Source organism: Malus domestica, chromosome 08 (genome assembly GCF_042453785.1).
Source record: "Malus domestica chromosome 08, GDT2T_hap1".
Classification (NCBI taxonomy): Eukaryota; Viridiplantae; Streptophyta; class Magnoliopsida; order Rosales; family Rosaceae; genus Malus; species Malus domestica.
The window spans coordinates 25,936,348-25,953,699 of record NC_091668.1 but is presented as its reverse complement, the minus strand read 5'-3'; the positions used below and the strand labels follow the sequence as shown (position 1 = coordinate 25,953,699).

The 17,352-nt window shown below is 39.7% G+C and overlaps 1 protein-coding gene across 2 annotated transcripts; it reads left to right on the top strand.

Moving 5' to 3' along the window:
* Positions 1 to 1,072: 1,072 nt before the first annotated feature.
* On the top strand, positions 1,073 to 17,025 carry LOC103441685 (E3 ubiquitin-protein ligase UPL2-like). 2 transcript variants are annotated; one of them, XM_029107242.2, is made up of 17 exons: positions 1,073 to 1,266; positions 1,488 to 1,611; positions 3,684 to 3,779; positions 3,856 to 4,062; positions 4,198 to 10,765; positions 10,859 to 11,961; positions 12,053 to 12,355; positions 12,436 to 12,634; positions 12,791 to 13,056; positions 13,161 to 13,456; positions 13,869 to 14,991; positions 15,071 to 15,217; positions 15,330 to 15,410; positions 15,501 to 15,726; positions 15,821 to 15,960; positions 16,402 to 16,508; positions 16,691 to 17,025. In XM_029107242.2, the coding sequence occupies exons 2-17, from the start codon at positions 1,516 to 1,518 to the stop codon at positions 16,791 to 16,793; spliced, it is 11,061 nt and encodes a 3,686-aa protein (XP_028963075.2). In that variant the 5' UTR covers positions 1,073 to 1,266; positions 1,488 to 1,515; the 3' UTR covers positions 16,794 to 17,025. The 2 variants fall into 2 exon arrangements, with proteins under 2 accessions (XP_028963075.2, XP_028963074.2); XM_029107241.2 differs by having other exon boundaries at positions 1,485 to 1,611.
* The last annotated feature ends 327 nt before the right edge of the window (positions 17,026 to 17,352 follow it).

Here is a 17,352-nt window from a genome sequence, read left to right as displayed (position 1 = left end):
CTAAATAAACATCCTGCAAAGTTTCAATAAAAATTTCTAAGTTTTTCTTACAATTTCCGTGGTTTTTATTCAATTTTTATCGATATCGATAATATCCCGATATTTCCATATTTTTGGACTACCGATATTTCCGATATCATCAATATTTCCGACATGAATGATATAAGAACCTAATTGCATTGTACTACAATCAATGTTCAAAAGAGTATCATAATTATCTTACGAATAACTCTATCTAATCTACGTAGTCATAAAATGCTACTAGTAGTCACTCATGACTTATGAAATTAAATCAATTTCACTACCAATTTTAGTTAGAACCTAACATATACGTAAGACACTTGATCTGCGGAAAACTAGCACCTGTTGATGTACATTTCAGACTTTGTCAGTTTACTCCAGATGAGGGCATGTATGTGTGGCAACCTTTTTCCAAAATGTTGAAATGAACGATGAGATCACACCAAAGCCTATATATAATCTCTTATCACCGGGAACAATATAACTTTCGACCTGGTAGAATTATTCACCAAAATTTCCTTAAAGTCTGAGAATTTAGCTGAATTGTTCAGATTTAAAAAACAAAATGCCAAGTTTAAAATAATTTCTTCAACATATATTAATTTTGTTACAACTTAGAAGAAAGATGGGGATTTGAGTGGTCATGGAGCACCTAGCTATTGATGTTTTTTTTTTTTTTTTTTTTTTTTTTTTTTGGTGAAGAGCTATTGATGTTTTGATTATATATACCCCAAAACCAACAAGTTACAAGCGAACAACAGATTATAGACCGGGCAATAAATACCAAATACCCTCAAAAAGTCCCAAAAAGTGGACAAAAAAAACCCTAAAACTTGTAGAAGCCCGTAGTCCAGGAGACTTTGATGGTGTTATTATACACGAATATATAAGATAATGTTATTCATACACTCATTTTAACTTCTTGTACACTTTTAATTTTTGTTTATTAATCTATTTCAATTTAAAAATTTGAGTGTCGTTTGAAAGTGTATAAACTTCATTTTCTTGTTTTCCAAGGGCTTGAAATTTAAGAGGGCGAGACCTACACACAGACGCTACATACAACAATACAAATACTCCTCTCTCTCTCTCTCTCTCTAGACACTCTCTCTCTCTTCTTTCTCCTTCGCTTTCAGTTTGGGGTTTCGCCTCTCTCTCTTCAAATCTCTCGACTCTCTCTTCTCTCTGCTCGGTACGGCCCTTCGTGTTTCGGATGTGTAGGCATCCGTCGCCTCCGTCTCTCAGGTATTCCTCTCCGCTCTCTCTCTCTCTGTATCTATCGCTGTATGTATGTACCCGATCTACTTTTTTCAATCAAGAATCGAAATTTATGGTTTTTCTCGTTTTAGGGATTCGTGGATTACCCTAATCGCCGATTTCGTTCCTGTTTGCTTTGGATTTTTGTTTTCTTTTTGTGGGTTTTTATATTTTACTTTTCTGTTTTTGGTTTTGGGGGTTTGAAGTAGTTCGAAGTAGAGAAGCTGAGGTGGAATTATGACAACCCTAAGATCAAACTTGCCGTCGAGGATTCGGCAACTTCTTTCAGCCGACGGTCCTCTCGGTCCGTCCATCAAACTCGACTCCGAGCCAGTGAGTTTATCTCTTTCTCTCCCTCTCTCTCATTTGGTTTAGTTTAAAATTTGGCATTCAGCTTGTTATGTGTATCGTGCAAATTTTTGTATTTGTGTTGATTTATTTATTTATTATAGTTCTTTAAACATTAGGGTTTTATCAGAATCATCAGGGTTATTAGAGATAGGCCCTTAGGTTTTCTCACGGCCTTGCAAAACGGACTTTAGGTTAAATTGTGTAGAGGTTGTATTGGGCCTGTAAGATGTGTTTTTGTAATTTTGGAATTGGTTATATGCTTGGTTTTTGATAAAGTTACTTAAAGTTATGTATGGTTGTTTGGCTGCTGATGTACATGTGAACTTTCAATGCTTAAAGTTTTGTGTATAGGTTATCCACAAATCTACTACCTGCATTATACTGGGTCTAATTGGTGGATTACTTATTATAATTGTTAGTAGTAATAGTCGTATTCTTATAAAATAAGATGTGGTGGGACTCTTAGTTTCACTATAGTTTTTTTTTTAATTATTTTATTTTACATTTTGATATTTGATGACGAAGGACCGGCAGTATGTTTGTAATTTTTCTACTTCTCATTTTTCTGATCAGACTTTTCTTATTTTTAGTTATATTATACCATCTTATCTGGTCTAAGAAACATAGATACATTGTGTGGGATATGGACATAGTATGCTAGTGAGTATTCTGGTCCAGCAAGTACAGTTTCATTTCCTTGTTCTGAATCATTAAGTGTTCTGTGGTTATGCAGTTCAATAATTAGAAATGCATTTTAATTATATGATAGTTAGAGCATTGGCAAGCTGCTTTATGCACTTGGTTCTCTGAAATTTGGAGAGTTTGGCAGGTTTCTTTATGCTAGTTTGTGTTTAGGGAGAGGAGACTGCTCTTTTCCCTTTGGCTGCCTTTTTTAGTTACGATTGTCTCCAGTTGGTTTTGTGTGGTCTTCTAGACCACGTGCCTTCCTTTCTGTTATTTCCTATATATATATATGTATGTACGTACGTATGTCTCTTTATTAAAAAAATGGTAGTTAGAGCACGTTCTGTAATTAATGTGATTTACTGTTATATCTAAATACTATACTAGAGCGATTACATTGCAGTTTGGTATTTTATACTTTATAGTGAATATTGGATACATGTTATTTCTTTTCCCAAAAAATGGATATACCGGTCAAGAACCAGGTATATGTTGAGTGTTGAGAAGCAGTGATCCATATCTGGTTGGAGTATGCCATCAAAACTATTTGTGCTACACAGGATCTCTTGTTAAATTGCCCAGTTGTTCCATGTCCCACTATGTTCTGTACATTTACGTTACATATCATGCTTAAGATGCACCACAAGTTGCTAGTATCAGACCCAAGTGTCTTCAGTGAATTTTTGGAGTTTGAACTTAAGAATGCTAGTGGTGTTATATGTTGCAGTTGATGCAAATAAATTGTGCACAGCATGAACTTAGGTTCTAATAAAAAGAATATGTTAAATTTCTTAAGAAGGCTATTTCTGTTGTTATGGAGATAATACAAATTTCTTCTAAACCCAAAGTTGCTAGTGATTCTATAAGTTCGATGCTTTCTTTTTTTAATGTAAATAAGTTTCTAGTTGTTAAAATTACATTTTAGCTGTTTTTTGGGTGTTCATATTCTTCTAATTTGATGCTTTCCTTTATTTTATTTACTGTTCTTCCTCTTCTGTGTTTCCATTATTATTATTAGCTTCTTTTTTTGTTAGGTGGTGATTCCTTAAGCTCTGAATTGGATTTTTGTTTCCAGGATAAGATTCCACTGATGTCTATTTTTAAAATTGAAAATCGAGACAACCTGGCCATGATAAAATTTTGTTTTATATAAATATTCATCGATGTTAATAATCTCTGTATGGTATTGGAGTCATGTTCAGAGTTATATATCTTCCTTTTTAGGGTTGTGAAATTTCCCCTCCTTTATTTGAGGATATTACTGATAGCTTTATCACCTAATGTTATACATAGCTTAGTTTTCTTCGACTACATTTTCTTCTGACTTTTTTGATGTGCGATACCTTATGCCTGCATTTCGTTTGTTTCAGCCTCCTAAGATCAAAGCCTTTATCAATAAAGTGATACAATGTCCGTTACAAGATATAGCAATACCTCTTTCCGGTTTCCGTTGGGAGTACAGTAAGGTTGTAGCATGCTGCTTTTCTTGGGTGAAACTTCTTAATATTTTTTTCTGTCACTAATATGTTGCTTTGACTTCAGGGTAATTTTCACCATTGGAGGCCGCTTTTTCTGCATTTTGATACATATTTCAAGACATACTTGTCTTGTAGAAATGATCTACTGTTGTCAGATAAAATCTTAGAAGATGATAGTCCGTTTCCAAAGCATGCAGTGCTACAAATCTTGAGAGTGATGCAAACAATTTTAGAAAACTGCAATAACAAGAGTTCATTTGATGGCTTAGAGGTATGTTTTCTTGGAGGATGAAAAATTGTGCTTTATTTGTTGGGTCTGATCTCTGCATTTGCTTTTTGGGTCTGGTTTAGCAGCAGGTGTTACTACCATGTGTCATTTTAATATCAATATTTTATTTCTTTTCAGCATTTCAAGCTCCTACTCGCATCAACGGATCCCGAGGTCCTTATAGCTGCATTAGAAACTCTTTCCGCACTTGTGAAAATAAATCCCTCCAAGCTGCATGTCAGTGGGAAGATGATCGGTTGTGGTTCTGTAAACAGCTATCTCCTGTCTCTGGCACAGGGCTGGGGAAGCAAGGAAGAAGGATTGGGTTTATATTCATGTGTTATGGCAAACGAGACTAACCAAGACGACGGGCTCAATTTGTTCCCATCTGATGTAGAAAATGATTCTGACAAGTTGCAGTGCCGAATAGGTTCCACGCTCTATTTTGAATTGCATGGGAATGCCCAAAGTGCAGAGGAGAGCTCTAGCAATGTAAATAATTCTTCGAGTTTGGGGGTTATAAACATTCCAGATTTGCATTTGCAAAAGGAGGATGATTTAAAGCTAATGAAACGATATATAGAAGAGCACAGGGTACCTTCTGAACTACGGTTCTCACTGCTGACAAGAATCAGATATGCTCGTGCCTTCCGTTCTCCAAAAATATGTAGGCTGTACAGCAGGATTTGCCTTCTTGCATTTGTTGTGCTCGTTCAGTCTAGTGATGCCAGTGCAGAACTGAATTCCTTCTTTGCTAATGAGCCAGAGTTTACAAATGAATTAATCAGAATTGTGCGGTCCGAAGAATCGGTGTCTGGGACCATCAGAACGCAGGCAATGCTTGCCTTGGGTGCTCAGTTAGCTGCATATTCAGCGTCTCATGAGCGGGCACGAATCTTGAGTGTATCTAGTATCAGTTTTGCAGGGGGAAATCGTATGATACTCCTGAATGTGCTACAGAGAGCTGTTAGATCATTAAAAAACTCCAATGATCCAACTTCTCTTGCTTTTGTTGAAGCACTTCTTCAGTTCTATCTGCTCCATGTGGTTTCATCATCAGCTACAGGGAGTAATATTAGAGGGTCAGGCATGGTTCCAACATTCTTGCCTCTTTTGGAGGATTCTGATCCTTTGCATTTGCATCTAGTCTGTTTTGCTGTCAAAACTCTACAAAAGCTCATGGATTACAGTAGTTCAGCTGTGTCTCTGTTTAAAGAGTCGGGGGGAGTTGAGCTTTTGTCTCAGAGACTACAGATAGAGGTACACAGAGTTATTGGTTTGGCTGGTGATAATGATAACTCAATGGTCATCGGAGAAAGCTCAAGATACAGTGACGACCAGCTGTACTCACAGAAGAGACTCATTAAAGCTTCGTTGAAGGCACTTGGGTCTGCTACATATGCCGCTGGGAATTCCTCCAGAGTGCAACACTCCCATGACAGTTCTTTACCTGCAACTCTCTCTCTGATATTTGGGAATGTGGACAAATTTGGTGGTGACATTTATTACTCTGCAGTGACTGTTTTGAGTGAAACTATACACAAAGACCCAACTTGCTTTTCTGCTTTGCATGAAATGGGTCTGCCAGATGCATTTATATCCTCAGTTGTAGCTGGAATTCTTCCCTCTGCAAAGGCTCTTACATGTGTACCTAACGGTCTTGGTGCTATTTGTCTTAATGCCAAAGGCTTGGAGGCTGTGAAGGAAGGTTCAGCATTACGCTTTCTTGTTGACATCTTCACGAGCAAGAAATATGTTACTGCAATGAATGAAGCTATTGTTCCTTTGGCAAATGCAGTGGAAGAGCTTTTGCGCCATGTATCTTCGCTGCGAAGCACTGGTGTTGATATCATCCTTGAGATAATTGATAAAATTGCTTCCTTCACTGACAGCCACAATACAGGGGCAGCAGGAAAGGCAAATGCGAGTACTGCAATGGAAATGGATTCTGAAGAGAGAGAGAATGAAGGTAGTTGCTGTCTGGTTGATTCTGTAGATTCAGCTGCAGATGGGATCGGTAATGAGCAGTTCATTCAATTATCCCTCTTTCATTTGATGATACTGGTCCACCGAACAATGGAGAATTCCGAAACATGTCGGTTGTTTGTCGAGAAGTCAGGAATTGATGCATTACTTAAGCTTCTTCTCCAACCTGCTATTGTACAATCATCCGATGGGATGTCTATTGCTTTGCACAGTACTATGGTTTTCAAGGGTTTTACTCAACATCACTCTGCTGTCCTTGCCCGTGCATTTTGCTCCTCCCTTAGGGACCACCTAAAGAAAGCTTTGTCTGGTTTTGGGGCGGTTTCAGGATCCTTTTTGCTGGAACCTAGGATGGCATCAGATGGTGGAATTTTTTCTTCTCTGTTTCTTGTTGAGTTCCTTTTGTTTATTGCTGCCTCAAAGGACAACCGCTGGGTAACTGCATTGCTTACGGAATTTGGAAATGGTAGCAAGGATGTTCTTGAAGATATAGGACATGTCCATCGTGAAGTTTTATGGCAGATTGCTCTTTTAGAAGATACAAAATTGGACTTGGAGGATGATAATGCTGGTTCAACCAGTGAGTCACAACAGTCAGAAACAAATACAAGTGAAACTGAAGAGCAAAGGTTCAACTCTTTTAGGCAGTTCCTTGATCCATTGCTCAGAAGGAGGACTTCTGGGTGGAGCATTGAATCCCAGTTTCTGGACCTTATTAGCCTATACCGCGACCTTGGTCGCGCCACTAGTTCTCAACAAAGAACAAATTATGATGGTCATTCAAATCTTCGGATTGGATCCAGTCATCAGTTCCATCATTCTGGGTCTTCTGATGTTGTTGGCCCTCTTAATAAAAAGGAGTATGACCAGCAGAGGTCATATTATACTTCTTGCTGTGACATGGTGAGATCACTTTCTTTTCACATTACCCATCTGTTTCAAGAGCTGGGGAAGGTCATGTCGGTACCTTCTCGTCGACGGGATGATATTGTGAATGTTTCTCCTGCTGCAAAATCTGTGGCTTCTACTTTTGCCTCCATTGCATTTGATCACTTGAACTTCGAAGGGCATGCTAATTCTTCTGAATCCAAGGCTTCCATATCAACAAAGTGTCGGTACTTTGGTAAAGTTATTGATTTCATTGATGTAAGTCTACTGGAGAGAGCTGATTCATGTAATGCTGTTTTGCTAAATTGCTTATATGGTCATGGAGTTGTCCAGTTAGTTTTGAAGACATTTGTAGCTACCAGTGAATTGCTCTTCACAGTCAGGGCTCCTGCATCCCCGATGGAAACGGATGATGGGAATTCAAAGCAGGATGAAAGGGAAGATATTGACCATTCATGGATTTACGGTCCTTTAGCTAGCTATGGTAAACTTATGGATCACCTGGTAACATCATCTTTCATTTTATCTCCTTTCACTAAACACTTGCTAGCACAACCCCTGGCAAATGGAAATATTCCTTTCCCACGCAATGCTGAGACCTTTGTAAAGGTCCTCCAGTCCATGGTGCTGAAGGCAATTCTTCCTCTTTGGACTCATCCTCAGTTTGTTGATTGTAGTTATGATTTTACTGGTACTGTTATTTCTATAATCAGGCATATATACTCTGGGGTTGAAGTGAAGAATGTTAGTAGCAGCAACACTGCCCGTATTACTGGCCCCCCTCCTAATGAGACAACTATTTCAATGATTGTGGAGATGGGCTTTACCAGGTCTAGGGCAGAAGAAGCTCTGAGGCAAGTTGGATCAAATAGTGTGGAGTTGGCAATGGAGTGGTTGTTTTCCCATCAAGAGGAGGCTGAAGAAGACAATGAACTTGCTCGCGCACTTGCTATGTCTTTGGGTAATGAATCAGACACTAAGGAAGCTGTTGCAAATGACAATGCTCAGCAGCTTGAAGAAGAGATGGTCCAACTTCCTCCTGTTGAGGAGTTGTTATCTACATGCGCAAAGCTTCTGCAGATGAAGGAACCTCTAGCTTTTCCAGTTCGAGACCTGCTAGTAATGATATGCTCCCAAAATGATGGTCAATATCGGCCTAATATCATCTCTTTCATTGTTGAGCAGATTAAAGAATCTAGTTTGAGTTTTGACAGTGGGCACAGTACTTTGCTATCTGCTCTTTTTCACGTTCTTGCTTTAATTCTTCAAGAAGACGCAATTGCACGCGAACTTGCCTCAAAGAATGGTCTGGTGAAAGTTGTATCAGATCTACTCTTCCAGTGGGATTCTGGTTCAGTTGGCAGGGAGAAATGTGAAGTTCCAAGGTGGGTAACAACAGCTTTTCTTGCTGTCGATCGGCTGTTGCAGGTGGATCAAAAACTGAACCCTGAAATTGTAGAGCAGTTGAAGAAGGATAGTGTCAGTAGCCACCAAACACCACTTAGCATTGATGAGGACAAGCAAAATAAGTTGCAGTCTGCATTGGGATTATCTTCAAAACATATAGAAATGAAAGAGCAGAAGAGGCTTATTGAGATAGCTTGTTCTTGCATCAGGAACCAGCTTCCTTCTGAAACAATGCATGCTGTTCTGCAGCTTTGCTCTACTCTCACAAAAACTCATGCTGTTGCTGTTCAATTTCTTGATGTCGGAGGTTTAAGTTTACTGCTTTCTTTGCCGACAAGTTGCCTCTTTCCTGGGTTTGACAATATTGCTGCTACCATTATCCGTCATGTTCTGGAAGATCCTCAAACTCTTCAGCAGGCAATGGAATTTGAAATAAGGCACAGCCTTGTGGCTGCTGCCAACAGGCATTCTAATGGTAGGGTTTCTCCCCGCAATTTTCTATCAAGTTTAAGTTCTGCAATTTCTCGTGATCCGGTGATATTTATGCGTGCTGCTCAGTCTATTTGTCAAGTTGAGATGGTTGGTGAAAGGCCTTACATTGTTTTGCTGAAAGATCGAGAGAAAGATAAAAGCAAGGAAAAGGAAAAAGAGAAGGATAAATCTTTGGATAAAGACAAAACACTAATGGCTGATAGTAAAGCTGCTCCGGGTAATATAAATTCAGTAGCTTCTGGCAATGGACATGGCAAGGTTCCTGATTCAAATTTAAAGAGTGCAAAAGTTCATCGAAAATACCCCCAGAGTTTTATCTCTGTGATTGAGCTTCTTCTGGATTCTGTGTGTGCTTATGTACCGCCGACTAAGGATAATGTTGTCACTGATGCGCCACCTTCAAATGACATGGATATTGATGTTGCTGCTATAAAAGGGAAGGGTAAAGCAATTGCTTCAGTGTCTGAAGATAACGAAACTTGTACCCAAGAAGCTCCTGCATCTCTTGCAAAGGTTGTATTTGTTTTGAAGCTTCTAACTGAGATCTTATCGATGTATGCTTCGTCTGCGCATGTTCTGCTTCGGAAAGATGCTGAAATTAGCAGTTGCAGGGCCCCCAGTCAAAAGGGTCCTACTGCTGTATGCACTGGTGGAATATTTAACCATGTTCTTCATAAGTTTCTTCCATATTCACGCAGTGCCAAGAAGGAAAAGAAAGTTGATGGTGACTGGAGGCACAAATTAGCAAGTCGGGCTAGCCAGTTTTTAGTTGCATCGTGTGTTCGTTCTTCTGAGGCAAGGAAGAGAGTTTTTACCGAGATCAGTTTAATATTTAATGACTTTGTAGAATCATGCAATGGTTGCCGGCCACCTAACAACGAAATACAAGCTTTTTGTGATCTACTTAATGATGTTCTGGCTGCCCGTACTCCTACAGGTTCATACATTTCTGCGGAAGCATCTGTCACTTTTATAGATGTTGGTCTGATTGGGGCATTGACTCGAACTCTCCAAATGCTGGACTTGGACCATGCTGACTCGCCTAAAGTTGTTACTGGTCTTCTCAAAGCTCTTGAGTTGGTAACCAAAGAACATGTTCATTCTGCTGACTCAAATTCTGGTAAGGATGACAATTCTACCAAACCTCCTGATCATAATCAATCTGGAACGACAGACAATATTGTTGAGGGATCCCAATCTATGGAAACACCATCCCAGTCCCACCATGATTCTGGTACAGCTGAGCCCATTGAGTCTTATAGCGTGGTCCAATCTTTTGGTGGTTCTGTGGCTGTGACTGATGATATGGAACATGACCAAGATCTCGATGGAGGTTTTGCTCCTGCAAATGAAGATGAATATATGCATGAAAATTCGGAGGAAACAAGGGGTCTTGAAAATGGTATTGATACTGTGGGTATACGGTTTGAAATTCAACCTCACGAGCAAGAGAATCTTGACGACGACGACGACGACGATGAAGATATGTCTGAGGATGATGGAGATGAAGTAGACGATGACGAAGATGATGACGATGAGGAGCATAATGATCTGGAAGATGACGTGCATCACCTGCCACATCCTGACACTGACCAAGATGATCATGAGATTGATGATGATGAGTTTGATGAGGAAGTATTTGAGGAAGATGATGAAGAAGATGATGATGAGGAGGATGGAGTCATACTGAGGCTGGAGGAAGGCATAAATGGGATTAATGTTTTTGACCGTATTGAAGTTTTTGGTAGAGATCCTGGTTTTCCTAATGAAGGACGTCAAGTGATGCCAGTTGAAGTTTTTGGTTCTAGACGTCAAGGGCGCACTACTTCTATTTACAGTCTTTTGGGAAGAACTGGCGAGAATGCCACTCCATCAAGGCATCCTCTTCTGGTTGGACCATTGTCTCTATCGTCAGCCCCGCCTAGACAATCAGGTAAATAAGTTTAAATGCTTTTGATGTGCCTTCTTGTATTTGATATATTATTTTGTTAATTCTCTTCTATGATGGTGTGTTCCTGGCTTCCAGAGAATACCCGTGATATGGTGTTACCAGATTTAAACTCAGAGGTCACTTCGTCAAGATTGGATAATATTTTCCGATCATTGAGGAATGGGCGTCATGGACATCGACTGAACTTGTGGATGGATGATAACCAGCAAGGTGGTGGATCAAATCCAAGTTCAGTGCCACAAGGACTTGAGGATTTGCTTGTGTCCCAATTAAGGCGACCAATGGCTGACAAGACATCTGAAGAGAATAATACAAAAGCGGTGGATTCTCAGAACACAGCTGAAGCTTTAGAGTTGCAAGAACCACAAACAGGTGTCAGGCCTGAAATTCCGGTTGAGAACAATGTCACTATTGAAAGTGGAAGCCTGCCCCCTCCTGAGACAACTGATAACTCTGGAAATGCTGATTTGAGACCAACTACAGTGACCGAATCTCTACAATCAATGGACATGTCTAGCATGCATCCACGGTCCGTTCAGATGCAGTTTGAACCCAATGATGCAGCTGTGAGGGATGTAGAAGCTGTGAGCCAAGAAAGTGGTGGAAGTGGAGCAACTTTAGGGGAGAGCCTTCGTAGCCTTGATGTTGAAATTGGGAGTGCTGATGGTCATGATGATGGAGCAGAGAGGCAAGGTTCTTCTGATCGAATGCCACTGGGTGATTCACAGGCAACTCGAGCAAGAAGAACAAATGTATCTTCAGGGAATTCTGCCACTGTCAGTGCAAGAGATGTTTCTCTACATAGCGTAACAGAAGTTTCTGAAAATTCTAGCCGTGAGGCAGATCAGGAGGGTCCAGCAGCAGAACAGCAACTTAACAGTGATACCGGTTCTGGGGCTATTGACCCTGCTTTCTTGGATGCCCTTCCTGAGGAGTTGCGTGCTGAAGTTCTCTCGGCACAGCAGGGTCAAGCAGCTCCACAGACAAATGCTGAGCCACAAAATGCTGGAGATATTGATCCAGAATTCCTTGCTGCCCTTCCTCCTGATATCAGAGCAGAAGTTTTAGCTCAACAGCAAGCTCAAAGGCTACATCAGTCTCAGGAACTCGAAGGTCAACCAGTTGAAATGGACACAGTCTCAATAATTGCAACATTTCCTTCAGAGTTGCGTGAAGAAGTACGTTGTTCAGGTTCATTGGGTTGTGTTAAATTAATAATCAAATGTGTAATTCAAGTTGTAATATTTTGTTCTTGGTTTGTGTGCTCAGGTTCTCTTGACTTCATCTGATGCTATACTTGCCAATCTTACCCCTGCACTAGTTGCGGAGGCAAACATGTTACGTGAAAGATTTGCCCATCGTTATAATCGTACCCTGTTTGGTATGTATCCTAGAAACCGTAGGGGTGAGACTTCAAGACCAGGTGAAGGCATTGGATCTAGCCTGGACAGGATTGGGGGAAGCATTGCCTCACGTAGATCAATTGGTGCCAAGGTAGTTGAAGCCGAAGGCACTCCATTAGTTGACACAGAAGCTTTGCATGCAATGATTAGGGTTCTTCGTGTTTTTCAGGTAGTATATGAGTGTAAATAGTATTTATTCATTTTTGTTTTTATTTTCTTTACTGGAAATTGATGGTCACAATTTTGCAGCCGCTGTATAAGGGTCAGCTGCAGAAGCTTCTGTTGAACTTATGTGCTCATAATGAAACCCGAAATTCTCTTGTGAAAATTCTCATGGACATGCTAATGCTTGATACAAGAAAGTCTGTTGACCACTCAATTGCTTCTGAGCCCCCGTATCGGCTTTATGCTTGCCAGAGTAATGTGATTTGTTCACGCACTCAATCTGGTAAGATCTCCTTATTCGTTTGAGATATGTGCTAATGCTTCTCAGTTAATGCATGTTAGTCAGTCAAGCAGTATTCAGGGATGGCATAGAGTATAATGGATTATACCGTAGCAGCTAATTAGATCATCGGTTCTAACATTGTCTGATACTCTATAGGTGTTCCACCATTGTTATCTCGGCGCATTCTTGAAACTCTGACTTATTTGGCTCGACATCATCCTAATGTGGCAAAGATTTTGCTTCACTTTTCTGCCCCACACGAACCAGATAATATTGATCAGGGACGTGGCAAAGCTGTGATGGTTGTTGAAGAGACTGGATCAAATAAAAGTCCTCAGGAAGGATATTCATCAATTGCTTTGCTTTTGAGCCTTTTGAATCAACCCCTTTACTTGTTCAGAAGTATAGCTCATCTTGAACAGGTGAAAATCTTGGTTATTATTTAGTTTTTGTAGGGAGGGACTTATACCGTTCTGTGCAACTGCAGTAATGCGGACTTACTTTCATCCGTAAATTCTTTTTACAGCTTCTTAACTTATTGGAGGTCATCATTGATAACGCTGAAAGGAAATCATCCGTCAAATCTGGGGTTGGGGTTTCTGTTTCTGAGCAACCTTCTGCCCCTCAAATATCGACTGCAGATGCTGAGATGAATACAGAATCTGGTGGTGCTGCTGTTGTGGTTGGTATGTCAGATAAGGTTGTTGATTCCTCCAAACCAACAACTTCTGGTGTTGATAGCAAATGCGAAACTGCTAGTGTTCTGCTTAACCTTCCGCAAGAAGAACTTCGCCTCCTATGTTCACTGCTTGCACGAGAAGGGTATGGAAATGATAACTTTTCTTTTTCTGTAGCTTAATTGTTTTATTACTAAGAATGTTTCATTTCTTTTCTTATCTTTTTTTTTTCTTTTTCAAATTATACTGTCCTTGTTATTGGGAAAGGGCTGCTGTATAGTTAGTGTTAGGGTGTTTGGGAGATGGCTGTGTTTTGTCTGTTGTGTTTGGGGTGGTACTGGACTACTCTCTTTGTTCTTCTCTCCTTTTTTTTATGAAATGATTCGTCTTTTTTTCAAAACGAACAACGTATTAATTACGACTATTTTCCTGGAGATACTTGCATTCTCTTATCCTGCCTCTTCGTTGTAACACTTATGTTGATTACTAGGCTATAGGTTTTTATAAATTTCAGTTACACATATCTTGGATGTTGACAGATTTTGTTTTCAACCCAGATTGTCAGATAATGCATATACTCTTGTAGCGGAGGTAATGAAGAAGTTGGTGGCAATTGTTCCTACCCATTCAAATCTGTTTATTACTGAGCTAGCAGAGGCTGTTAGAAATTTGACTAGAGCTGCTATGAATGAGTTGCACACATTTGGTGAAACAGTGACAGCACTCCTCAGTACCATGTCTTCTGTTGGAGCTGCAATCTTAAGAGTTCTGCAGGCATTAAGTTCCCTTGTTACTTCTCTGATGGAGAAAGAGAAGGACACACAGATTCTTGCAGAAAAGGAGCATACTCTTTCTCTTTCTCAGGTTTGGGAAATAAATGCGGCTTTGGAACCTTTGTGGCTGGAGCTGAGCACTTGCATAAGTAAGATAGAGAGCTATTCAGATTCTGCCCCAGATACGATGACTTCATATAGAGCTTCTACATCTAAGCCATCTGGTGTAATTCCTCCTCTGCCTGCCGGCACCCAGAACATCTTACCATACATAGAATCTTTCTTTGTGGTGTGTGAGAAATTGCATCCTGGGCAGCCAGGCCCTGGTAATGACTTTGGTGTTGCTGCTGTTTCTGAGGTTGAAGATGCCAGTACATCTGCTGGCCATCAGAAAACCTCAGGTTCCTTTTTGAAAGTTGATGAAAAACATGTTGCTTTTCTGAAGTTCTCAGAGAAACATAGGAAATTGCTAAATGCTTTTATTCGTCAAAATCCTGGTTTGCTAGAAAAGTCTTTCTCACTCATGCTGAAGGTTCCACGCATTATCGATTTCGACAACAAGCGTGCTCACTTCAGATCGAAAATAAAGCATCTACATGATCACCATCATCATAGTCCTTTGAGAATTTCAGTAAGAAGAGCATACATTCTTGAGGATTCATATAACCAGCTTCGCATGCGATCAGCTGAAGATTTGAAGGGGAGATTGACGGTTCACTTTCAAGGAGAGGAAGGTATTGATGCAGGTGGGCTTACTAGAGAATGGTACCAGTTGTTGTCCAGGGTTATTTTTGACAAGGGAGCATTACTATTTACAACTGTGGGCAATGAATCAACATTTCAGCCAAATCCCAACTCTGTTTACCAAACAGAACATCTTTCATATTTCAAGTTTGTTGGGCGAGTGGTGAGTACAAGAGTTGTTTAGTTGCTCTTGTTGGATTGAGTTGTTTTGATAGAAGTTCATTCTGACGTGTATTTTACAGGTTGGAAAAGCACTATTTGACGGCCAGTTATTGGATGTTCATTTTACTCGATCTTTCTACAAACATATTTTGGGGGCAAAGGTCACTTATCATGATATAGAGGCCATCGATCCTGATTACTTTAAAAACCTCAAGTGGATGCTTGAGGTATGTAGAAAACTAGCAAATTTCCTACATTCTCTCACTTTCACTTTCTCGCTTTCATTTTTTATCAAGTTGTTGACCCTCTCCTACTCTTTCCTTGGCCATCCTTTTACAGAATGATATTACCGATGTACTGGACCTTACTTTCAGCATTGATGCTGACGAGGAAAAGCTGATATTATATGAAAGGACAGAAGTAATGAATTTTTCCTGTTACCCTGATGGATTAAATATTCTGTTTTAAGGACTTCATTTGTTTACACTAAGTTTGTTGAATATAATGCAGGTAACAGACTATGAACTGATTCCTGGTGGCCAGAACATTAAAGTTACGGAAGAAAACAAGCACCACTATGTTGATTTAGTTGCGGAGCATCGGTTAACAACTGCTATTCGTCCTCAGATAACTGCTTTTTTGGACGGATTCACTGAACTAATTGACAAGGAATTAATATCCATTTTTAACGACAAGGAACTGGAACTTTTGATCAGTGGGCTTCCGGATATTGATTGTGAGTTCCCCTGTCAACCCTTATTCCCCTCTTCTGTACCTTTAAATTTCAGGGCATGCATTCTCATAAAGATTTCTTTTTCCATGTATTTCAGTGGATGACATGAGGGCAAATACCGAATATTCTGGATACAGCCCCGCATCTCCTGTCATTCAGTGGTTTTGGGAGGTTGCCCAAGGTTTTAGCAAGGAGGATAAAGCCCGTCTATTACAGTTTGTGACTGGCACCTCTAAGGTATTAGTTTGCACTTGTTTTCTTTGTTTACTGAAGAACTGGGATATAATTGAGAAAACATTGATAAATTTATTACCGCTTCATTCCCTCCCCCACCCCCTTTTTAAGTCGTACCTTAGAAATATTTAGAAACCGGCATTGGAATTTAAAAATGGGGTTTTGATATTTAAGCGGTTATACTCGCGGCATAGCAAAATCTTAACATGTGGAAAGGTTTTTAAATGCATGGGTCTGTTTTAGCATGTATTCGGTCTAAGTTAAATTGTTCCTGAATCCGTTGCTAGTGATGTCTTGTTTTCTTATTACACGACTTCCATTTACATTCGACATAATTTGGCAACGTATTATTTTTTTGTGTGGTCAATTTGGAGATGTATTATCGTATGTACTGAATTTGTTGCATGAGATGTGGTCTGAGCATTGCTGCTTCATATTGTTCAGGTGCCTTTAGAAGGTTTTAGTGCACTTCAAGGGATCTCGGGCTCACAGAAATTTCAAATACACAAGGCGTACGGAAGCGCGGATCACTTGCCATCCGCACATACTTGGTAACTTCGACTCTCATGTCATCTTTTGGTTTTTTGTTTTTTTTTTTGAATATTTTCTCCATTACCTGTTTGAGTTATCAGATGCCGTTTGAAACTACGTTTTTCAGTTCTCTTAGCCTCCAAATTGAGTTTATTCAATCGCGAGTGCGCAGCTTATTAAAGAAATTTACTATTTTGTGCAGCTTCAACCAGTTGGATCTACCGGAGTATCCCTCTAAAGAACATCTGGAGGAGAGATTGCTTCTTGCGATTCACGAGGCGAACGAAGGATTTGGATTTGGTTAAAGAGCCTCGTTGTTTAAGTTGTGACCACTGTAGATAATATCAATCTTTGTTAAAAGTTGTCAAGTGGAAGGGGAACTGCCAAATGGTCGTATGAGATGATGGGTTTTTCTTGATACATTATAAACTGTACAGTCAGTCGTTTCTTTTTCGCAATGAAAAGCGCTTTTGGCAGTTATTTTTTGCCATGTCGCTTTCACTCGTCATTTTAATGTTCAATCACTGTTTGTTTGAAGCCCTGACCCTCCCTCTCTCCCTCCCCCGCCACAACAAATGGATTGGTTTTTACATTTTTCGATATCTAGATGCACTTTTGACACACGTTTTGTGGGGTCCTTTTATAATGTATTTTAACAATTCTAGCGTTTATTTTTTGTGTTACTTCAAAGATCATGTCTAGTTGTTTACTAAAAATCAATCAAATTCAAAATCATGATTGGTGGGTTAAATCATATTCGTCCATTTTATTCACTACAAGTGAATGTTTAATATTTTGGATTTGTTTGATTTTTTGTGAAGTTGATCTATGAATCATCTATTGAATATCAAAAGTCGCCTCAAA

Coding starts and splice junctions, on each gene's coding strand:
- LOC103441685 (XM_029107242.2), top strand. CDS start 1,516: ATGACAACCCTAAGATCAAACTTGCCGTCGAGGATTCGGCAACTTCTT. Junction 13,057..13,160: donor GTATAGCTCATCTTGAACAG/GTGAAAATCTTG, acceptor TTCTTTTTACAG/CTTCTTAACTTATTGGAGGT. Junction 15,218..15,329: donor ACCTCAAGTGGATGCTTGAG/GTATGTAGAAAA, acceptor ATCCTTTTACAG/AATGATATTACCGATGTACT.